This window comes from Buceros rhinoceros, unplaced genomic scaffold (assembly GCF_000710305.1).
Source record: "Buceros rhinoceros silvestris isolate BGI_N320 unplaced genomic scaffold, ASM71030v1 scaffold4268, whole genome shotgun sequence".
NCBI lineage: Eukaryota > Metazoa > Chordata > Aves > Bucerotiformes > Bucerotidae > Buceros > Buceros rhinoceros.
Window position 1 is genome coordinate 92,103 of NW_010428477.1, and position 24,382 is coordinate 116,484.

The following is a 24,382-nucleotide window of genomic DNA, read 5'->3' on the forward strand; positions in this document are numbered from 1 at the left end:
GCCTTACAATATTTTGCTTGATTCTGAGTATCTTATTCTGTGCACTGTCTTGCTTAAACCCAGTGTAGTGAGGGGAAAGTTCGAATATTTTTTATCATTATTACTTTGCAGTTGCTGGGGAAATTGTAAGTAGCTAGAGTTTAATTTGGAAGTATTCAACTACTCCACTTCCATTTGAGTTAACATATAAGGCTGCTTTTAATTCTGTGTATATCAGAGGAAATTTTTTGCTTAAAAGATATAGCTCTGGGAATATGTTGATTGTCCTGTGCCATAATATCACTTCTGAATGGAGTAAGCCTTCAGTGTTCGCGAGGGCTGTTCTTAATCTTTGCTGTAATTATAAATACTGAATGTCAATATTTTCTGGCGTTCTTCGTCTTTTCAAAGATCCAAATTGGAAACTTGTTTTATCCCATTCACCTGAGTGGAAGCTCCACACACGTACATGTGGAAGTAGGGAATTGTTACCCTAAATACATCTTGCAAGGATAGTTGGGAAGGATTTATTTCCTTTGCGTGCCTTTGATGGAAATGATTAGTCTGCTCTGTTCCCAGGAAACAGAGTTGGGAAATTTAACTTTTGCTGGTGCAGAACTGTCAGTAAAGTTTGCATGCTAAAGTAGTTTCAGGCATACCTGTCCTTGAAGAAGTAATCCATATCGCTACAGCCTTTTTACAAGAAATCCTGAATATTGAAAGTAGGTATTTTTTAATATTCATGTAACAGAGTTTCTTCTGTGTGCTGGAGCGGGTTCAGAGAAGGGCAGCGAAGCTGGTGAAGGGTTTGGAGAACTTGTCTTATGAGGAGCGGCTGAGGGAGCTGGGACTGTTTAGTCTGGAGAAGAGGAGGCTCAGGGACAACCTCATCACTCTCTACAACTACCTGAAAGGAGGCTGTAGGGAGGTGGGGGTCGGTCTCTTCTCCCATATTAAGAATGACAGGATGAGAGGAAACGGCCTCAAGTTACGTCAGGGGAAATTTAGGTCAGATATCAGGAAAAATTTCTTTACAGAGAGGGTTGTGAAGCATTGGAACAGGCTGCCGAGGGAGGTGGTGGAGCCCCCATCCCTGGAGGGGTTTAAAAATTGTGTAGATGTGGTGCTGAGGGACATGGTTTAGGGACCCTGGCAGTGCAGGGGGGACAGTTGGACTCCATGATCTTAAAGGTCTCTTCCAATCAGATGATTCTATGATTCAAAGTGGAGTAAGTTATACCTGTTTATACACAGCAAGATTTAGAAGACTGTGACAATGGAATTAGCCCATGTTAAGGTTTGTTCAGATGTGTGATGGCAGGTACGGTTTGAGGCAGACTGAGAGACTTTTTTCAGTCCTGGGTGGAAAGCTGGTTAATCAAGCGCTTGTACTACTCATCTGCTCCCATAGTTTTACCTGACTTGCATTTTCCTCGCTTAGCTCCCCGGCCCCCTCTCGCCAATCCCCTTATGCAGTCTCTGGCTCTGCAATCTAACTTTGACCTATTTGACCTTGCCCATTGCCTTTCTGCATGGCAGTTCAATAAAGGTACTGTGCAATCAATCCCCTTTCTAGCCTATTTGCCAGCTGGACATGAACCTTCTAGGAAAGCTGAGATGTGGTGTAATATCCAAATTCACCTGCAGTCAGCAATTTTAAGGTGTTATCTATCTCTGAAAAGCAGAGGGGATTGAGTGGATGTGCCATGAAAGAATTAATGGGCTATCCTCTTTAATGCTCTCCTGAAAATGAAGGTGTGTTCTGCAGAAAGCCAGTCCAGCATGCGTGCTAACACAGCAGCATTTGGGTCAGCTGGACCTCTACGAGGTGACACCACAGAATCTCTGCAGTCTGCCGTAGGTGTCTCTGGGCCAGCTCCCCCTCAGCAACATGGTTCTCTAGAAGCAAAATCTCCAGGAGCTGTATTTAAACATACAACTTCAGTGGGAAAGGAGTCCCGGAATCCCCTTAGAAAAAACTGTTCAGCTCTAGGGTTGCAAGAGAATCCAGTGGTGTGGGAACATCTACGGCACTGGCTGGTACTAATGCTACCAGCATTTAACTGCTGTAGAGGCAGGTCAGAAGTCTGCATTCCTCCCTTCCTCACAGCTGTATGGCGTTGGCTTGAATTGAGCACGTACGTTGCTTATCAACTGGCACGGTGCGACCTAGCGTCAGCCTCGGCTACGGACTCAAGAAACCATGGAACAGATGAGTTTTATGAGGAATATAGTTTTGTGAGGCAGCTTAGGAAAAGCAGTGGTAACTACCCAGGAGTGGCTATAGGGCTGTGGAAGAAAGTCTTTCCACCTAGGAAACCCCTATAAAACATCAGCAGGTGATCTAGTGTTCTTCTACGGGAAGAGATACTTGGGATAGGAATGACGATGCTTGATGCTGTCATTTAGAAGATATTTACTCTGTGTTAGTTGTGGGGCTGTATTTTTAGTCAATGGATCTGTGTATTATCGAGCTCTGTCTTGAGCAGAAAGCTCAACATTGAAAAAAATTTATCGCTTCACTTATTTGAAATCAGAATGTTGTGAGACAGCTAACTTTGAGGAAGTACAGGTAACTGTACGTAAAACCTCACAACCCCTTACGCTCATTCACAGAGTTTCACAAAGGATCAGAAATGCCTCAGATCCTCAGAAATCTAAAGAACCAAGCGCTAGTCAGGCTCTGGGCCCGTGTTTTACTGCGCCATCGGCAAGTCTGACTATTTGTTCTGTGGAAAAGTGACTGCTGTCTCCCGCGCAAAGCAGAGGCTGCCCCCGGTTCCTCACTCCTGTGGCAGCACCTGCTCTTCTCTGGGTGCCTCCTTCCGAGTCTGGACCTCCAAGGTTTTCATGTTTGTTGGCAACACGCACAACCAAAATGGTATTTCCATAGTTCAGTGTAGTCGAGGCCCCTTAAAGCAGAGGGTTGCAAGTGTGAAAGAGAGATATGTTGTTCCCTAATGGCTTATTACCATCCCATTTGCAATTCAGATCAGCTCTAAATTGACTGAAATTTTTAAACACATAGCAGGCAGTTTAAACTAATGATTGTCTGGAGGTTCACATCTGACATGAACTAAGCTTCTGTTCAAAACAAATTGCAAATAATTCCTCCCTTAGAGTCAAAATGTCACTTTTTACACTGTGCATTGTTGCCAGATTTTGTCAGTTACGTTAAAAAAAAAAAACCGCCACACCAAAACCCACAAAAAACCTGCTACCCGCTGAATGTTCTCAATTAGAAAGCGGAGTGACACTGTGGTCATGTCCCCCCCCCTTATTTACAGTAATGTATATGCATGCCTGGCTCTCTTTATCCTAACGAAAAACCCTTCCTCCCCACTCCCCAAACCCCCTCATCCTGCACTGAAGACCCTGGTGGCTGCCATAGGCCTGAGTTGCTTAGCAACCCCCAGCAGGCAGTGGGGCTTCCTCGCCCCACCAGCCTCTTGCCATCGCTGCCGGGGTTAATCGCTAACCTCCCTAAAAATAGCCGGGGGTTTCACCTCGGGCCCCCTCCCTGTCACTGGCTTGCCTAAGCCGACACCGCCGTGGTCCTGAAGCAAGGGTGCTGAGGAGGAACGTGTTGGGCGGACCACGAGCGCTGCACAGATGAGGTGCCACAGGCACTATGGTCTTCAGTGAACAATGGCCAGTGCTGGCACAGAGCTTCAGAGCTGCCTTTTCTTCTGGCTGTGGAGGTACAGTAAAACTGGCGTAATCCTTTATTGTTCCCATCTTTCATCACCGCACCTTGTAGTGGCTGCTTGAAGAAGGAACTCAGAGTCTGGCTTCAACTCCATCCAGATTTTGAAGTCTATAGGTTTGATGATGATAAAAAAATAAGCTCTTTAAAAATGTCCGCTGGGGTGGAAAGATGTTTAATACATGATTGAAATTGGGCTTCCCTTGAAATAACCCATCCGAGAGGGAGAAAAGTTGGTAACTTGCAGCCCCTAATAACTACGCGTGAATAAGGAGGTGTTTGCTCATTTCTAAAGGGAATGAGTGTATGTAGAGAGGAAAAAAGAGAGACCCAATTACTTTGATGTAATTCTTGTGTATTTTTCACTTTGTAGGTGCTGGCCACCAGGGTGAGATTTGGGACAGTCTCTTTTTTTTACCCACAGTATTACTGGATCAGGTATTTTTGTTCGATGTTACTCGAAAGTCAGTATTGCTTAACTGACTCGTGGCCATCTCTGGACTCCAACAAAATCGACTCTGTTCTGTTTTTCAAAAATTATCACAAAGAACCCTGTTATGTTCTTCAGTCTCCTTATCGAGATGCTATTTAGGTTTTCACCCTGAACTGTGTATTTATATAGTTCATACAACATTGCATTTCTCAAAAGCTCCTGCGTGGCACTTTTTGTCATACTTACTGGGTTTTTGTCCCTTTTTTCTACTGAGAAGTATTTCTTGAACTGTTGGTAAAAGGGTGGGGAGAAGGAACGTTTCTCTCATGCGACAGAGTAAGGTGAAACAACATTCTTCTTATCTACTGAAATGGCAATTTCACTGAAAACCAATTTTCTTTCTGAAAAATGTGAATTCAGAATTGGTTTCAGTCAATATGTGGGAAGAAATCCTGAAGTGTCTTTTGATTGGTTTGATTTAGAATGTCTCTATATTTGTGGGGAGGGAAAAGTTGAAACCAAATGAAAAAGATTTTTCTTTGCTAAATTTCAACTTTTCTACTACATGTTCAATTGCATGCAAAAAAAAAACATTGCCTTTTTTTTTTTCTTTTTAACTGAAAGGAGGTGGGAAATGTAAGAATGCATTTCTTCAGATGTTCCTAACTGTATGATATTTTTTATTAGACAAATGTAAAAGACGACTTGCTGATTGGATTGAAGGTTAGAACTCAATGAAAACCATCTTTCATCTGTGAAACATGAAAAAACATTTTTCATCTTTTGATTTGCTAGAGGGACAGGATGCCATCCTGAGGGACCTTCACGGGCTTAAGTGGACCCCTGCGAACATCACGAGGTTTAACAAGGCCAAATGTAAGGTTCTGCACCTGGATTAGGGCAATCCACAGTGTCAGTCCAGACTGGGGGATGAATGGATTGAGGGCAGCCCTGTGGAGAGACTTGGGGTTACTGGTTGTTTAAAAATTGGACGTGAGCTGGCAGTGTACACTTACAGCCCAGAAAGCCAATCGCACTGCGCACAAACACCGTAGCTGTCTAATCTGGGCTGTATAAAAAGAAGCATGGTCAGCAGGTCGAGGGAGGGGATTCTGCCCCTCTACTCTGCTTCTGTGAGCTGCCACCTGGAGTATTGAGTCCAGCTCTGGGGTGCCCAGTACAAGACAGACATGGACCTGTTGGAGCAAGTCCAGGGGAGGCCACAAAAATGATCAGAGGGATGGAACCCCTGCCCTGCGAGGACAGGCTGAGAAAGTTGGGATTGTTCAGCCTGGAGAAGAGAAGCCTCCAGGGATGCCTTATTGTCTCTTATACAGAGCGGGAGTCTTCTCCTGAAGAGGCAACGTTTTAAACGGAAAGAGGGTAGGTTTAGATTGAATAAAAAGAGGAATTATTTTACAATGAGGATGGAGAGATGCTGGAACAGGTTGCCCAGAGAAGTTGTGGATGCCCCATCATTCAAGGGCAGGTTGAATGGGACCTTGAGCAACCCTGATGTAGTGAATGTCCCTGGGCTAGATGATCTTCAAAGGTCCATTCTAACCCAAACCGTACTATATCTATCTCTATGATTCAGTGTATGCTTTGAAGGAGAGCATGTGGTCTGTCTTGACCATCCCTCTAAAATGTATTGTGCATGCTCAAGACTGTACCACTATCATCCTTCGGCTTCACTCTGCTCTTTTGTCCCCAGTCAGATTTATGATGTGAAAACAGATATACGATACTACTCTTAATTTAGGCCAAGACAGAATTCATAATCCCTTTGACAAAGAGGCTATACCAGGTATTTCACGCTTTGGTACTAAGGTGATGTGCACGATTTAATTAACTACACAGATACCTTTTCCCTCTCGGAGCAATAGTGAACCTTTTTTTTTTTTTTGTGACTTATGACATACCAAAGGAGGGTTGTCTAGGGGACAGAAAACATCTTTGCTGCTACTACTATCTAGCACTCTAGTAGAAGCTTGAAGATTCGCTTTTGTAAGAGTTTCCTTATGTCTTGCATTCACCTAAACCTTACTTTCACTTAGATGGAATCTCAAGTGAAAATAAAAATAAATGGTTATCCTAAACTTCTTGCAAACCACGTCTGATGATTTTGCTTTACGTTTTTCATGGTGCCATCCATCAAAGGCTAATCTCTCAGTAAACTCGGGCTGTGCATTGCGCTTTCTTCCTTCTCGTGGCCCCGGAGAGAGCACGAGACAGTTTTCTAATATGATGAAGTATTTTCTAGTACAAGATAATAAAGAGCAGGATCTTTTTTATTTTCTCACTTTGATGCAACAGGGACTCAGAACAACAGATTCCTTCAAATAACACAAAAGCCACTTGAAAGAATCGTTGAGATGCTTATTGCGTTATCTTTGACATGAGGACCCATCGTCTGCTGCATGGGTCTCATGAAAATACCTTGTAAATCAAATTAATTCCAGTAATTTTTGTCATGTTAAGTTATAGTATGTGTTTTAGGTCCAGGAGATTGGAATATCCAGAAGGTTCTGAGGCTTTAGTTAGGCTTGGATAATTATCAAATGGATTGGAAACATTTTTTGAGCTTTATGAACTATTTTTATCTGTGAAATCTGGCTGAAAATCTCCCAGGAATGGCTCCTGGGGAAGATTATTGTTATTTCGATTGTCTGGCTGGAGAAAGGGCTTGTTGTCGTGTATGATTATTGGCGCAATTCTGCAAGCCGTGCACAGTGCCTTCAAACACGAAGTCAGGAAGGGTGAGCACAATGTATTTCAGGAATTGTTTCTGCCTTAGCAGCGGGGTGAAAAGAACGACAGAGCCACAAACTGCGTGACAGACCACGCTTTGCAAACTTCTGATTCCTGCTTCCTCGGGTTCGAAGCAGACGGAGCAGGACCTTGCTGCGGAGGGCCCCTTCGTCTGTGCTGTGTCAGCGTGCAGTAACTGTGACTTGGTTGATAAGCGTGAGTTCAGCAATTCTGATAATACCATAAAGAATATAATATTCTTCATTAACTTCTGACTTACGTGGCACTGGAAGCTGGAGGGAGGGAGTCAGCTTGATAGTGATAGAAACTCCATTCGTAAGTGGGAATCCTTTTAGGGTTAGTCACTTAGTGCACAGACTAATGCGCTGGGTGCAAGTGCATGTTTTGCATTTCGTGCTCTGCAAACTGCTACGCAACCTGTGGTATACGGTACAAACGATATCAATTTTATAGCTTCTTTGATACGCTAGAGTGAGTGCTCTTAGCATTTTTGATGACACGCTGTCACTCACGTGAGGTAATAAGTGATGTGAACTCTTCAGTGTAATGAACCCTATCATTTATGAAAAAGGGAAAAGTGTTCCCATAATTAGTGTGGTGATGTTTGACAAGAAAAGTGAATTTTTGAGGGACTACTGCTATTAAATATTGTCAGTAAATCCGATTCATTTTTATGCTTGGCAAAGCACTTTCTGGTAACACGCTGGATAAAATGCAGAGAAGTGTTTGTTTTTAAAGTGTTCTTTAGGAAATTTTGACTAGTGTCTATGCCACCGTTTTTTAAAGGGTTGTGAAATATAGGAATTCCCACTAAAGGGCTCTGTCCAGGACACGTCGTTAGGACTTTCAGTGAGGTTCGGTGTCAGTAGTAAGATAGAAATGAACATTCATCTATCTATACGTAGGTATTTCCTGAGCCTATGACCAAGTATTTCTGTGACTCTCAAAGTCCTTTTACAAGCTCCCTTTACTTAGTTTGTTACCACTAGCACCGTGTATCAAGGAAAAAAAAATAAGACGATGTGGAGAGGGCGATACTGGTATGAAAAGTTACCGCTCAATGAAAGAACTTCCGAACTCCTTCATTCCAACAATTCTCTTTCGGATGCATGGATTAGACAGCAGTTTGCCACAACAACTTATTCTTCCCCAAAACCCAGAATGTTCTAACGAGATTCTAGTCCTTCTTGAATGACTAAAAGAGCATAAATGTGGTGGTGTGGAAGAGAATTACTGACAAAGGAACAGGCTTTGCTTTTTCCCCTCTGCACAACAAAACTATAGATGGAACGGTGGGCTTCGTGTTTTCCTTAAAAATGTCACTGTATTAGCTTTGCGTTCCACAGAATCTGTCAAGTGGGGCCTTAAAAAAACCAACAAACCTAAAAATCAAAGAAAATGGGAGAAGCCTCTTAACTTTTTTTCAGCAAAGATAAAGACACTTTGTACTGCTTTCACCTGTATGGAAAAAATATATATTCAGAGGACATTAGGCACCATTACTCATCTGTTTTCATTCCCTCCTTGTGATTGAATACGTGAAAGGAAGTGAAAAATCACTATGAGAAAATGTACATCTTTTAAAATATTCAATTATGGGGGGATATATCTAAATATATCCTCAAAATCCCAATACTAGTCGATATTGTTGAAATGTTATCTGATAGTCATTGAGTTGTTTGGAGAAAATAAATTGGAAAACCGTGGCTGATATTTCTACTGTTTTGCAAGACTGATGTTTATTTGAATTTAGCTTCATTCCTAAAGACGGATATGAGCATAAGGAACTTCTAAAAGGTATCATTATGTTTTAAAACTAGGTTCAAACCTCCTTTTAACAGTTAATACAAACGTCCGGATAGTCAGTCTTAGATTTCAGTTGAAGTGAACGCTGATGCTCAGCTTCAGTCTTCAAGATTTACCAAAGTCATTTGCAGGCACAAGTCGTTAAGAGCTTGAGATAAAAATAGTCATATATGTAAATAGCTTTACAGATCGGTAAACCCAGTAATTTCAGGGGGAATGCGTATGCCCGGATGTTATTCCCCTGCCTGGGAGTAGCATCTGATTTCTATGGCGTATGGATTTATACATAAGTATGATTACCGAGTTTACATCCCTGACATAATGTGTTGTTTGTATATACATTTCGTTTCATTTAAAACGTAGCCCTCGGAGAATTTCTGTTGTTCCGAGATTAAACTCTGAAGATACGTGTGGTTTCTACACTGTATCCTGTGTTAGCAGAATTGTGGAGTGCCTTTGAAATAATATTGTGAAGGCAAATCGTATTGTACAGAGGAGTTGCCAAGTTTTGTTATGTATTTTTTTCCCCATTTTCCTGCTAGAAGTTAAAGCATTTGGAGGCTTTTTGTAGGATCTGAAAAGAAAATAAAAAGAATAGTAGAGACGTTATCACATTGCTAGTTGAGCAACTGATGCCAAATGACATATACTGTCAGCAACATCTTCCTTTATTGGCTTTAAAATCATCCTCAAAATTATTTCTACTTGCTCCGGTGGTTCGATATAGTCCTGGAGTCTAGACACAAATCATGAATAGCAAGCCAGATTTTTATTTCAGTGATAAATGCTCACAGTGGTGAATTGGTTTGATCTTCATATCATTTAGGTTTGGTGTCATAAGTTCTAATTTTAAATTTAATGCCGTCTGCGGAAGCTTAAATACGGGTTTCGAAGGAAACAAAACTGAATCTGTGTTTCAGCCATGTGGACCTTTCCTTTCCACTCTTATCACTGAGCAATCTTGAACGGAATTAAGGAAACCAGCAGGTATTTAAATATGGCCAACTTGGGTGTTGAATAAAGAGTTAGAAAACCAGCCATTCTGAGTGCTGGAAAGCTGGAGTAGCCAGAAGTTAATACCCCTGGGGGAAAAGACCTCTTATTGATGGCAGTTTCTTTCATTTAGAAAGAACATGCTTGTTCTAAATTCAGCCTTGTATAAAGGAAGAGATTGAGTATGTAACCATTTTTATTGGGTGAAACACAATAGTTGCTCGGGTCTTATGAACATGCACTAATTAATAAAGTATCAGAGAGATAAGGGTGTTTTGTTCCTATTAGGAAGTGAAAAAAAAAGGGAATTGCCTACGGTGGGGCTCGAACATCCAGTGTCTGAAGGCATCATCTGAGCCAGGGCACTTGACAACAAAGGTGTAGCTTGAATGCGCTCATGGGATTCAACGTCTTTCTGTCTCTGACAGCTGTGATGACTCGGAATATTAACCAGATCACTTTTAAATACCTCTTTAGCTAAACAGCTGCAAACCAGATAGCTTTTCAGTTGTTTAGAATCTTTTTTTTTGTCATTCTTTTCTATTTTTTATGAAATTATAAACTCATAATAGTGCTAAACCAGGCTATAATAAAGCGAGTGCATGCAAGTTTTAAACAATTGTTTTAGCACTGTAATTTTTAAGCAGTTAATGAAAGTCATTGTTTTAGATCTAGTCATGTAAGTGTAAAATTATGAATATCTGCCCTATTAATCAAGTTGCTTTTGAATTCTAAAGAGGTTCTGAGGTAGGAGTTTACTCAGCGAGACATAATCGCTTTTCCAGCTCAATACAGAGTAGTCCCATTATTCATGTTTTCTTTTGAATAAGAACTCGCACTGTAATTCTAAGTACTTGTGATAATTACAAAGGATATTTTTTTCTTTTTTCCCTTTAAAATGCTTTTTCTTCCCCATCGGCATTATACCAGAAAATAGAATATTATGATCAGATTAAATTCTAGCCCAGGCACTCGGCATTTTGCCTGTCAAATTTTAACCCATTTTCTTCCTCGACTGTGGTGGTGTGCAGCTGTGTGTTGTTAAACTGCTGTTGCGTGTGCTCCGAGTGTTGCGCATTTCGGAGCTTAGGAAAGAGGTCAGTTACGACTGTCCACCAAAGAATTTGTTTGCTGTACATGTGATTTAATATCTATTAGAAATGGGCTTAGTATGTATACTTACTTACCCAGATAAAGCTTGAGGCAATCAATAATTGAAAACATTAAAGGGATTAAAAGGCCATTATATAATACACACGTATTTAGAGATGCAGGTAGCGTTACATCCTTATAGGGATGGCTAGAACGAGACCTTTTTAGCAGCTGGTATTATCTGCTCTCTTATGGAAATGCCTATTACGGCTGTGCTCATTCTGTTGTGGTAATGAGAGGCTTACGCCCTCAAGCCCGTCTTCTCTGGTGTTTCACTCTCCCTCCAAGCTGGATCAACTCCAGAGTAACGCAGCAGGCTTGTCCAGTGGGAACCCAACCCAAAGAGAAGCTGATTTGAATTTAAGCTCCTCTTGGCTGAAGGTGTGTGATGAAACCAAGGCTGTTTGTTTATGGCTTACAAAGACAGTGTATAGATACAGTAAATGGCTCCAGCTGCTGTTTGGCTTCTTACTTGCTGTGTGACTGTAAACTGAATAGATTTTGTTTTCAAAAGGAGTCCGTTGTTTCAGTCTCTCCAAATTTCTGAAGTTTAACCGTAATGTTTTGAAATGAGCGCCCTAAAAACTTAGAGTGTGGCTAAACCCAGAGTAAAGGGAGACACTTGGCGTTTAGGACAGCAGACACCTTAGCTCTGCTAGTGCCTTTTCATAGCTGAAAAGTTTTCTGAGGAACCACGACCCCCTCATCACTTGCAAGGAATGTGAAGGGTAGGTGGATGTGATAAATTATATGGTACAGTATGATATATGCATGCCCCACATTTGGGACCTACTGGCACCTACTGAAGCCTATTGGTTCCTTTGCCCTCAGATAGTCACCTCAAAAGCAAGGAATCTTCCTTTGGGAATGCGTCTTCTCCAAACAGTCAGTAGAGATGTAGATATACCTGGATCCCCATCCTCAAATTTCTGGATGTGTCTTCTCTCTCCATAGGGAATCGATGGGTGCGTTAGCCAGGATGGATTTTTTTACCTTTATCTCCCTTAATTGGTGGGGTTTTGTACAGAGGTAAAGCATCAACCCCAGTAGATCTGATTTCAGACTATACTTTCAGTTTAGGGTGATTTAGCGCAATAGGCAATTAATCTGCTTTTTGATGTTTCTCCTTCCCCACCCCTCATCCCTCACTTTTTTGGAGGAATTAGAGAGCAATGGAGGTAAGATATCCTGTCATCAGTAACTGGAGACTGAAATCCAAAAAGAGAAGCTACTGCTGAACGTATAAACCATACCAGCTATTTTTCATCCACCGATGCCACTCAGTGTTATGTGGGTTTGGATTTATTAACATTTTTATTTGTATCTGCATGATATGGGTATCACAGAAATGCTACTAGGAGAGGAGATTAGGCAGAAAAGTGTATTTTTGTTAGACAAGTAATATATAACATTTTAAAATGGTGATAATTTTGGCAGCCAGAATTCACACAAACATGCCTGAAATTTGCTGATGATCCTGATACTGTACAGTGTGGCTTTTCAGAAAGTTTACAGTGAAAAGGGACAAAGCAACAAGAACACCGTGATGAATGATTTCAGTAAGTGATTTGGCCCCCCGACTACTTAACAATTGCTATCGTGGATTAGGCGGCACTTCAGAACCTTGAGATAGTTGTCAATTTTGTGGGAGTCTCGGCGGAGGCAGTGCAGCAGGTTGTAGAAGGCAAAGAGTCTGGAGTCCTCGTCAGCCAGCTGCAGGGACGGAAGGCCTTCCCACGGAGAGTAAATCTCGTTTCCGATCTCACCAGAATGAACCTAATGATGAACACAAAATGGTACTGTGGTAAGTGGTAGCGGATCCGACTGTGGTGGAACAGAGCGTTTAAAACCCTGACTTTGAGGAATGCTAGTTGCTAGTGTATGGCTTGAAAAGTGGTTACTGTTGTGGTTCCCACTATTCTGTATAATGTTCTATATCTTCATGGATATTTGGAAATTATTTGTCAGATTTTTCAGTGTATTTCCCTAAAATACGTAAAAAGCTTAACAGTGTCAGTAGCGTGTTAAGAGAGCCAGCGTGTTAACCAACGTCCAGTGAAATCTGACTTTGCAGAGAAATCAAAGCTTCCTTCATGCGTGGGCTCATCGGTGACTTCTCTTTTTGATTCCCTCCAGCTTGAAAGTTTGTCAGCACTTGCTCCTAGAACTCCTCTGTGTGTATCTCCCTCCAGCTTTGTCTCAGCCCATCTCTTAGGTGATCTCTCTGAACTAGGCAGCTTCAAGAACAGGTTACGAGACAAATGTCTCAACAGAACCTGTACTGTACTTCAGAGTCCATTAAAAAAAAAAAAACGACACTGAGTGATGCAGTGTTAGAAAGCTATGTGTAGGACTTCATCTTGTGAGTTAGTTTCTGGGGTGAAGAATGGTTTAGGTCTCCTTGTTTGAAAGAAACAATCATTATTTTTCTCATGTCACAGAACCCTACCTTTCACAGCAGGAAGGAAGCTGTGCTATTAGTGCTTGTGCATCTTCCTTATTTCCCACCAGCTGTACTTGTAAAAGCAGATAGAGGAGTGTCTGTGGAGCCTCTATCATGCGGTTTAAAAACAGGCAAAAAAAAAAAAAAAGTAGACCTAAAACTGCAGGTTGACACTAATGAATTCGCCTGTCTTGTCTTCAACCTCCTGTAAATAATGTGAATGAGAAGGTGGTGACAGGGCAAGTGTAGCAGCATCTGACTTCAACTGTTCTCTTGGACCCTTTTTACACGTGGATATGGGGTAGAGATGTATTTAATTACACTGATAAATGCATTTGTGGCATGGGTGGGTTAAGGTTTCCGGGTAAAGAGGCACCTCACTGAAAGAGCGAGAGAGACCGTGAATGTTCCAAATGGAAAGTGGCGGATATCGTGCTGGTGACTCTCTTCATGCTGTTCCACTGCTCAGAGCCTAAGCAAAAGCCAGTAAAGTCAGAACCTCTTGTTAACATCTAGCTCACTGACAGAATGATATATTCAGGGACTAACAGAGGCCCCTTTAAAAATAAGCAAGCTAGGGCTGATTTTATTCAGGAGAGCTTTCAATCAATTACTGATAACAAGGGGTATTTGAGTATGGGTTTTGTCAGCCAACAGCCTTCGTCTGACCTTGTAAGTGTAGGGGGAACCGAGTCAGAGCCAGAATTCAGAGGAACCAGCGTGGTGCAGAGAGACATGAGAGATACCACGATTGCTCTGCTGTGTGCCACATCTTTGCAATACCCCAGACTTCCAGAACAGTTTTAAACACACTATCTGTTTCTGCAAACTATACACAGTGCCTATATGTATACAGATGTGTATAAATAGGCTAAAGCATCCGTATAAATATGTGCATGTGAAAAAGCACAGACCTGGCCTTTAAAAATCAGGATTGCAAATAAAGATGGAATGATGGTTGCCAGTCCTGACAATTACACCTTCCCCTGAAGCAGGACTGGGAGTACGCTGGATTATGCTATGCCAGTCGCATCACATTGTCTCTTTAGAAATTGCAAGATAGCAAAAGAAAAGAAAGCTGAAAAGTTCTCAGATTCAGCTATCTTGGCTCCCTTTTTCCCCTTCACACCTGCTGTTTCCTTCCCTTTTTCCAGGTAGGGAGGTCCTATCATGGTATGTCCATCTTCCAGCACCAGGCTGGAAGGATGTTAAGGACTTAATACTTACCCGCCCAACTATTTTCTCCATTCCTTCTAGAAGCCGCTTGTTTTGTTCTTCAATCTCTACAGCCTTCCAGAGAATGGTGTCTGGAGCTTCTTTGATTCTTTGTACTTCAGAGGCCAGATGGATCAGGGGATCATTCCAGGAGCGCAGCACTCCCAGCACTAAGTTCAGTAGGTCTTCGTGCTGCTCACCCACATGAAGAAAAGGCAGTTAAAATAGGACGGAAAAATGCTAGCAGCGTTGGGAGGTGTTCGTCCTCGGATATAGTGATTTGAGAACTGATTCCTGGACCTACTACAGACTGTGCCCTGTAGCCCCATCTTAGATATCTCTGTGCAATTGCACTTTTGAAGTTTGTCATTGTTGTCATCCAGGTTTACAATACCAGCACAAGTAGTTACAGTATTGTAATGGAAAATTCCAATGAGGGTGGTGACACCCTGGCCCAGGTTGCCCAGAGAGGTGGTAGAAGCCTCATCCCTGGAAACACTCCAGGTCAGGTGGGACCCTGGGGCTCTGAGCAACCTGATTTGGTTGAAGATGTCCCTGCCGACTGCAAGGAGAGGGTGGTGGATTAGATGACCTTTGAAGGCTCCTTCCAATCCAAACCGTTCTACGGTTCTATGAAAATACCATTAAACCCTCTCCACATCAAAAACTAGGAGGCAGATCTGCATTTCATCTCTGTGAAAAAAGCAGAACTTCTGATTTGATTTTTGATGAACATTTTAAAATCCAATGGTTTTGGGGAGGTTTTTTAAGCTTGGTATTGAATGGAAGGTGCATTTATGGTAAACCACTAAATGGCTTTTATGGCCTCTACAGAACTCAGCTCTCCCCCCGCTTTGAACAATGGTGCTTTCAGCTCTCTAGTTCTAATATCTGTCCTTTCTCGAGGGCAATAAAAATTTGTAAAGCTTATGGTTATGGCAGAATTCAAACATTTCGTCTTTGCTAGATGCACTGGTTCGGAACACGACTGAACTTGTTATGTACTGCAGGCTGTGAATTCTATTGCTTCCCACAGAACCTCTGAACGACACCCTGGAGAGATGGTGACACTGGGATCGCAAAGCTGTTACTGCCATGAAACTGATAAAGATTTCTCCCAGGAACACCCTCATCCATACACCTGTGCTTATTTTTTTCCTCCAGAGTTTTTTCAAATTGCATCTGTGAGTATTAGGCTCATCTTCCCTTAAGTTTATAATTATTAACTCAACACATGAAGCATGTTTCTCTTCATATTTTGTAGTGTTTTGGACTACTTGGATGATGTCATGACCACTATTGCCTACTGGTAACAGCAACAATATCTGTTCAGTAGTGTTCTCAGATAGTGGAGAAGTATTTACCTCTGCCTACACAGCCGAAGCATTTTTGTGTTTGTTAATATAACAATTGTTTCTAAGGTGTTCTAAGACAATGTCCAAAGGTCGTAGTGTTCTCAGTACTGTACAAGCATGAAGCATGGTAACAGGCATTGCTCCGTGAGGTTCTGTTCTAGTTGGAAATAAGATGCAATGACTGAGCGTAACATACAGGAGAAAGAGAGGAAGATGAAGTTACCGATACTTCTGTATTCTCCATAGTCTGTAACTTAAATGTTAAATCAACTTTTTTTAGGGTGTCGGTACTTTCCTCTTCCTGGCTTTTTAATTCCAATTGAGCTGATTTTCTTCCCCCTCTGGCTGCAGCCTCTCTGTTTCTTCACCCTCCCTCTTCTCCACCTCGCCCTGCTCTGTCTGGCGCTGAATGACACTGGAAATGGGACTTACGTGAATCTGCTGAGCTTGCTCCTTATCTTCGGGGGTGATTAGGGAGGAAGTGTGGCAGCCGTTAACCGCTTTTGTAATGAAACCCCGGCCCTGAGCATAGCGCTCATCCTGCAGATCAGCAAGGACAGAGAAACAGAGAAGTAAGAAGAGCCTCGGTTCAAGCACAGTATGAACTAATTGTTGTTCCATTGCTTTGATCGCTGCTTTCACGCTTTAAAGGTCAAAAGGGAATGGCGAGTCTTTAGAGTGCACCCAGCAAATATGAACTTGTCCCACAGATAAAGAATGATGGGAAAATGGTATCTCTTAATAGAAGTGTTGAGGATCTTAGCAGTGGTCAGGACTACACACAGATTGGGTCACCACTGGGACTATCACTGTGTGTGAAGAAGTCATATTTGTTTACTCATTGAAGGATTTCATATGTTAACATCTGTTTGTGCTTAAAAAGTATTAAATTGCAGTTGTGTGTTTTGTGCTCTCAGGGAAAGGCAGAGTACTTACAAATTCATTGAATATTTCTGAAGAGAGGGAGTGGATGTAGTGTGAAAGTTTAACTGCTCGGTCAAAAAGTTCCCCAAGGGAGACTTGGCAATTGACGGATCCACCGGAGCAGATTGGCAGGGAGGTCACTCCTTCCTTTGTCAGGAGCATGTTGGACACCAGAAGGACCGCCAGCAACAAACCTGTTCAGGTTTAAGACAGACCAAAGTGGAATTACATTGGCTTGTCTGTGCATTTAGAAGTAGCAGTCAGAGCCAGGTGCTGGGCGATTTTGGCCGTGCTGTCACATGGCTCAGAGCCCCCATGCTGGCTGCTGAAAATCGAAGGAGGAGGGAATCACCGTAATTCTGTGATCCTTTCTCCTCTCCATCACCCTGACTGTGTAGCAGAGCCTGCTATACAGTTTGAGGAGACAAGGAAACCTGTGTTGCAGTGTGCTTGTATTCCAAAGTCTCTTACTATCGTGCCCGATTTCATTACATAGTGATAAATGGAAGAAAAAAGATCAAACTTCCTCACAGTGTAACTATAGATATGTAATTATATTTCCACAGATTTATAAGTTTGGAAAACAGATTGGTCTTTTTTCTTTTTCTACAGCCCGCCCCCCCGGCCCTTTTCTTCTTTGCAAACATTTGGAGTTTAAATTAATTTTGTGGGAGGCTGGTTAGGTCACTCTCTTAAGGTTTTGATTGTCCTGGGAGTTCCTTCAGAAGATTTCCAGCAGCTGTGCTGCTTTGCTGTTCAGAGTTTAACCCTAGATTGCCTACTGCTAAGAAATCAGAGAGAACTTTTTTCTTTGCTCCTGAGCTGCTGAAACCGATACAGAGGACTTCTCATTATCCAAACCACAAAACCTCGCCTGTTTAAAACTTTGAATATGAACTTAACAGAGTTAAGTTTTCCATTCAGTGGGATAAAATATGCACAGAAAAACAATAGAAAAAATTAAAAGCAAGTATTTGGTAAATTAATGTGCTTACTCAAAGAACACTCTTCTGGCTCTGGGGGTTTTAGGTCAGGAAATCAGCCTGATACCTGTATTGATTCACTAGTCTTATTTTAAATGCTAAATTAAAGTATCCTCCATAAATCAGCAGAGCTGTCCCAGATGTTATCATGTTAGCAATAAGTTTCTTTCTAGTTCTAAATTCAAGAAAAGTGTGTTTATACGATACTGAAGCAATCCTTCTACCTCCCCCATGAACAAGGGTACACGCCACATGCTGCAGTTAGGAAAGTGCTCTCAGGAATAATTCAATGAATAAAAAAACCCCCAAGACTTGTTGGCTTAAAAACTTGAAGATGGTTATGAAAAAATTCACTTCAAAATTACTACATCTCTTCCAGAATTCTGGATAATGACTTTTAGTCATGGCTGCCTGAGTGGTGTAGCAAAGCAGTCTGGATCCAGTCTTCTGTGTGCAGGTGTCACAGCCCTCAAGCCAATTTTCTGTGACACGGTCCAATTGGAAGGTAGTCCTAGGAGACGAAAGACTGAGGAAAAAAGGGATTAAGCTGCCTTCTAGTTCCAAGCTTTGGACACTAAACATTTGAGCTGGAGGCAGGTTTCACCATTGCTGGAAGATGAGGTGGCTGGAAGACCTCAGTTTCTAGAGCTGTAACATTTCATTTACTTCCTAATTCAATCTAAATTTAAAGCAGTATAAAAGTGATCAGCGAGTGAATGGCTAAAGTCTTACCTTTCAGTGGAGCCCCCATGTTGCTCGTGGTAGAGATCCTCTATGATGACTTGCTTTACCAGAAAGAAGTCTCAGTACTTGCTCTTATTCCCCGCACATGCCACTTTTATATACGCCATCCATGGTCTATTTTGCATACATTCAGCAGGTCATGGAGTTTACCTCGATAATTACAAACATCAAATTGCCTTTCTTCCACATTCATATTCAGTATTTTTTGGTTTTTTAACTGCGAGAGGGAAATTCATTATCGCTGTGGGATCCTAAGCATGGTTGGATGAAGAGTGCCAAAATTTTGTCCTGGAGGTGCAAATGCACCTCATTGATCCCAGAAAGCTCCAGTTTTCAGTTCTGAGACAGGTATTCTCAATGTTTCTAGCCTGCTGTTCCCCCTCCCCACAACTGCCTTCTTGTCCTTCCTTGTTGCTTCAGCCATCCAAGCTTGTTGATGGTAAAATTCTGGATATTTGAGGGAGTCAAACAATATCTTACATTGTCCACAGTGAGAGGAACAACACTGACATTTATCCAGAGAAAGGGAATGGAGGCTTCTGGAAAGACACATTACTAATGGTGAAATTATAGATATGACATTCTGGGTATGTGGCTCCATACAGTTAACAAGGATATTACACAGCACAAATCCTGATAAACTGATCCTTGGTCTGAGAGATGTCTCGAGAAATGGGGCAGTTCTTATATTAAAAAGCAATAATTTGCAACAATTGAAGAGGAAGAAGTTAGATGTTTACTGTTTAAGCACAGACGTTTCATGAGCAAGTCAGCATTATTAAAAGAAAAAAAAAACAAAAAACCTCTACAAACCCATGAGATTGCTTTCTCTACTTGAAAACGCTCTGTGTAAAAGAGGTGCAATTCCACCACACACCAGACCTCGGCTGTTGTACTCAGAGGGGTTTGTTTCTCGAGCTGCAGTGTCTGTGGTAGTCTGCAAAGCAGCCTCAGTGGCTTGGCCCTGTTTTCTCTTTGTGTGAGGCTCACCTGCATGAATCCACGAGCAAATGAGTCACCTCCAATCTGCTTCTCAGGTCCAGTTACCCGTGACAAGACTTTCCAAATTAGACGATTATGATGAATAAAGTATACAACGTTAATGAATTTTCCTGCCCTTAGACAACTTGTTCTGTACTTGTGGAGCAAGTACTTGTGGAGCAGGTACGTGTGTAACCCCGAGTCCCTCATTATATTGTAACTATGGACATGAATCTTGAAGCAGTGATACACGAGGAGAAAGGTAGGGCGTTTAGGGGGTAAATCATGGCAGGATTCTCCTGGGAAGAAATAAGGAGAGACTTCAGCAATAAACCAGCGCTGGTAGCAAGTGGTCTGCATCTCCCAAGTTCTAGAGTGGTTGCTAGAACCATTTGTTCTGCTTAGATGCTGGATCTTGTGGGGAAAGGATCTTGTTGGCCTGCATCTTGTTGTACCCTGCTGAGTAAATGCAGCAGTTGTCGCCTGCGGCAAAGAAAAGTGGCGAACTGATGAAGGCAGTAAAATTAGAATAGGGCCACAGCCAAAGCACTAGAATAGATGGTGGGCAACAGCCGTCTTCTAAACCACAGCCACGTAGCTCGTGATCTTGACTGAATTCAGCTTCATTTGAAAATCTTCCCCAATAAGATTGCGGGTGAGCTTGGAAAATCCTGGTGTCTTGTAACGTTGGAAGAGCGCTGTGAATAAAAGGAATGAACAATTCTTAACCCACCGTTTGTGCTTTCACTTACTACTTCTGCTTTTCTTGGCATTTTAAGGGGTTGGTAGCGATGCCAAAATAAGGCACACAGTTAATTACTATTGAGGACCAGATAACAAAGGGAGATATTTTCAGAAAGGCTGCAGGTAAACTTCCGAGGCTCCCGTTACCATTATTGGAGAAGGAAGCTCCTCTCCGGCCTGACACTTCAGCTAAAGTCAGGATCGCCATACGACTTGCCTTTGAGAAGAGCCTGTCCCTTGCTGTGTGAGGATAGACAAGCACCTTAAATGTGGATCACAGAAAAGAGAGACTGATTTGAAACCGCCGCGTGATGTTTTAATTGAAGTATTCTGTCACAAACTAATGTACTTTGTTTTTCTCTTGTTCCTTTCATCCTGAAATCCTCAAATACTTCACAAACGTGAATGGATTAAAATTGTCAGCAATTAAGAAGCATTGGCAGAGGGAGAGAAGAAACTCACTCTCTGTAACATAGATAAAAATAAAGGTGAATTTCTTTTATGAGGTATGAGAACTGACAGAGATGTTCATTTGTAGCTGCACAGAAAGGCTTTGGGGAAAAAAAAACCCGAAATTTTCTGTTTCTCAGACCTGCATTTTAAAATAAGAACATCACTTCTTACTAGCATCAAAAAGAAGACAAAGGTGAGAGAAGAGAAAGGAGAGGAAAAGTTACAATAACCAGAAACAAATAGGTACAAATATTAATTTTCTTTTATAAGTTAGGAATTGGGTTCTATTCAAAAGCTGGGAAAAAAAAAAAAAAAAAAAAAAAAAAAAAAAAAAAAAAAAAAAAAAAAAACAAACAAGCAAGCTTGACAGTAGCTGAAAATGTTCCCCTTTGCCTTTTGAGAGTGGCCTGGGTTTATATCCTCCAAAGAAGAAATATGGAACTTGGCATCCCATGTTCTCTGACGGGAAGGGAAGTTTCTCTGAGTGCCCAACAGCCTCCCAGTTCTGACAGCAGCTCAGGACAGCCCTGTGAGTAACTGGACAGTCGTCAGTTCTGGGGGAGAAGCTCCTGGAACCCCTCGAGGAACTACAAAGCACAGCTGGGATTAACAGTGTGTTTCCATCTCCCTTTGTGTTTCACTTTTGCCTTAGGGATTTGATTAAGTTAATAGATACATTTTTAAAAATGGTCACGTTCCTTTTACCTTCAAGAGCTTTTCTGGAAACAAAATTAGTAGATTGTTACCATAGGTGTAAACCATATGCCAAAAGGCTTGCTCTATCCAGACTTTGTTAAATAGCTTTGAGCTCCTCACTCATAATTCGTAGCATTACATGGGACATATCGATATTACAGATAACAGCATTTAGCGCTTGTTTCTCAATAATTGTTCTCTTCCCACCTCCTATCAGGTTGCAGGCCGTGAGTTAGACCGTGGTGGATTGACTAAGAACTATTGATCAGTACCGGAAGATCAAATATTCCTATTCCATTTTATTTAAAGTTTTAGAGATACGCCAAGTATCGTGTCTGATTGAAAAGCTACCGGGGAGGAATGAACAATCTTTTCTACTAGAATAGTTCTGTGCAGATACTCATTTTGAGCAGGTGAATTGAAGACCAGGTAATATCACTCGGTTTTGTCTTTTCCTTACCTGGAAGTATCTCTGTTTAGTAACAGAATGTTGGTTAATGCAGAAGTTTGAAATGCCACATTTTTGGCGAGGCTTTTCTAAGGTAGTCTCCGAGTTATGAATGCAGATGATTGAACAAGCGCAGAAAAATATTCCTACATGTGATCTGATTGTCTGACTCTTCTGATACACAGTGAAAGGAAAAGTTTTATGTGTTCCTGTTTTGTGTATGTAAGTTGGAATCAAAATACTGAAAATAGAATTGCTCCTGCCTTCCTTTTTTAGAATAGTTTACAAAGTTATCAATGTCAACCTCATTTAATGGTTGTCCTTGGAAAGATACGAAACTATGAATCTGGATCAAAAACAAATCCTCGGAGCACTTTAATTTTTCAAACATGTGGAAAATACATTTTGTTTCAATCTAGACAGTTCCAAGTGACAAATATTTTGTCTTTAGTGATTATTCTCTATAATCGCCATGAAATTTTTGTGCAAAATTCAAATGATTTTTTAGCATTCTGTAAAAAAAGAGCTCCTCTTCTTCATCTTCTTCATGTAGGGAACAGGAGAATTTAAAAAGCGTTCTCTCCAAATGTTTGTCTCAGCAAAAGCAGCAAAATGGGGATTAAGTCTGTACTTAGTGTGATATCTGCACGAAGGCTGGTAAAAAATAGATAAGAACATAAGGGAAAATGATTCCATATGGGGGGGGGGGAAGGTGGAAATCTTTGAGAGATTTTCAGTTTACTTTTAAGTACCCATGTGATTTCATGCAGTTTTCGAAGCAGACATAAAAATAAAATGGCGGAACGTTTCAAAAATCGTTTATCAACATTGCCACTAAGACAGCATATGGCCAAGTGCACCATGAAGTATTAAGTAAGTGTGAATCCCAAGCAGAATTCCAGCTAACAACAGCAAAACCAAAACCCAAACAAGCCAGAACCAAACAGGGGGAATTTGCAAAGAGTGGAGGAAAAGCTGGATGGTGTGTATTGGTCCTGGTACCTGAAGTGGTTCGAAGCCTGTGGCTCTGTGTTCACTAGCTGCGTCTGTGTAGTATCAGATAACCTGGCAGTATAAATTTGATCTACATCCCACTTAGCTGCATTATGGCACTTCAGGTGAATTATCGAGAGACCACGTTATTGTCCTTATCATGGCTTGGTACTTGATACCGGATTTACCTGACTGGTGGAGATGGGATGATAATGGTCTGACATCTGCTCGGGTAAAGATACCCTGCAAAACTTTCGCTGTAAATGTGAAGTGGCAGAGTGAGCCTGTGCTGGTGCAGCATTTCATGTCACATGGCTGCAATGTTATTTATCCTATGCCCTAAATCCAGCTTTCCCTTTCAGATCTTGAAAACTAGTGATTTAAAAAGTAAAGACAAAGAAAGGCAATCTCCAGTCTCCAAAAAATCTATAAAATATGTTCCTGGGAACGCTGCGGTACGGTGGAGGGTTTGAGCAGCTGTCACAGCTTCTTCCATCTATCCAGTTTGAGTCTTGTGTTACTTCTGGGATGATGGAATTACACACTGGGCCGTAGTTGGCTTGATTTCCAAAGCAGCGTGTTACAGTCCGGTCCAAATGGAGGAGCAGTGAACAGCATGGACATATTTGCACACATTGACCTATTAGATACAGTTACTGCTATAAAAACATCACTGAAATGCTCTGCCTTAGCCACGGGAAAAAGCTTGCTTGATTCTGCGGTGAATGGAACGTTGTAACCCCAAAGGCTGAAGAACTAGTGATTTAACCGGTGTCTGTGGTTTTGTGATCGTTCTCCAATTTGTTTTTATCTCTGATTTATTTTCACTGACTGTGTTCCGCTACAACCAGTAAGTTATTCCCCATAAATTCCTGATTTTGGCTGTAAGATAAAGTAGAATGAGTTTTGAGAATTTAGTGAGGTAGGCATGCTAGGGGACTGGGTAATTATTGGTGGTGTTTTAAGCACTATATTTGTGCAGTACACTTTTAATAAAAGGTAATAGATGGTAAGATTTCAATCAGAAGGCTACAATTTTCCTGCTAACAAGTGGGGAACAGGAGAAATAGGAACCCGGTTTAAATATTTGCATATTTTTAATTCTATGGATAAATGCGTCACTGGAAAAACATTTCCTTAAGTGTTTTGTGGAACTAGAGGATTTTTTTTTTTTAAGTTACAAATACACTGAAGAGAGCACTGAAGTGTGCACAGAGATTTTGAGCACAATTCAATAGCTAGGTATTTCCAAGGGTTGTGGTAAATATGTTTCTGTTTTAGCATGCGGTATCCCAAAATGGCAAATGGAGGTTTTGTCCTGTGCTTCCGAAAAAGTGAATTTTTTCCTCCTTACGTGAAATACTCTTTGGTCAGATAGATAACTTCTGATAGGTACCTAAGGACTGAATAGAGAGGCAAAGGTGGGTAGGAAATGTTTTCAGGGTGTGGTATTAACTGAAAGCCAAACAGCAGGCAGAGATCAGTAGTGATATTCTTGCTTCTTTGGGAACATCTCACTATTACTTGTGCACTTACGAGAGGGAGGAATGTGTATTGCTGCT

The 24,382-nt window shown here is 41.5% G+C and overlaps 1 protein-coding gene across 1 annotated transcript; it reads right to left on the reverse strand.

The window, feature by feature from the left end:
* Positions 1–12,136: 12,136 nt before the first annotated feature.
* On the reverse strand, positions 12,137–18,814 carry PRL (prolactin). The gene is made up of 5 exons (XM_010142277.1): positions 18,494–18,814; positions 16,791–16,972; positions 16,287–16,394; positions 14,512–14,691; positions 12,137–12,617 (listed from the first exon to the last, which is right to left on the reverse strand). Exons 1-5 carry the CDS (start codon positions 18,510–18,512, stop codon positions 12,426–12,428), a joined length of 681 nt encoding a protein of 226 aa, XP_010140579.1. The 5' UTR covers positions 18,513–18,814; the 3' UTR covers positions 12,137–12,425.
* Between the last annotated feature and the right edge of the window lie 5,568 nt (positions 18,815–24,382).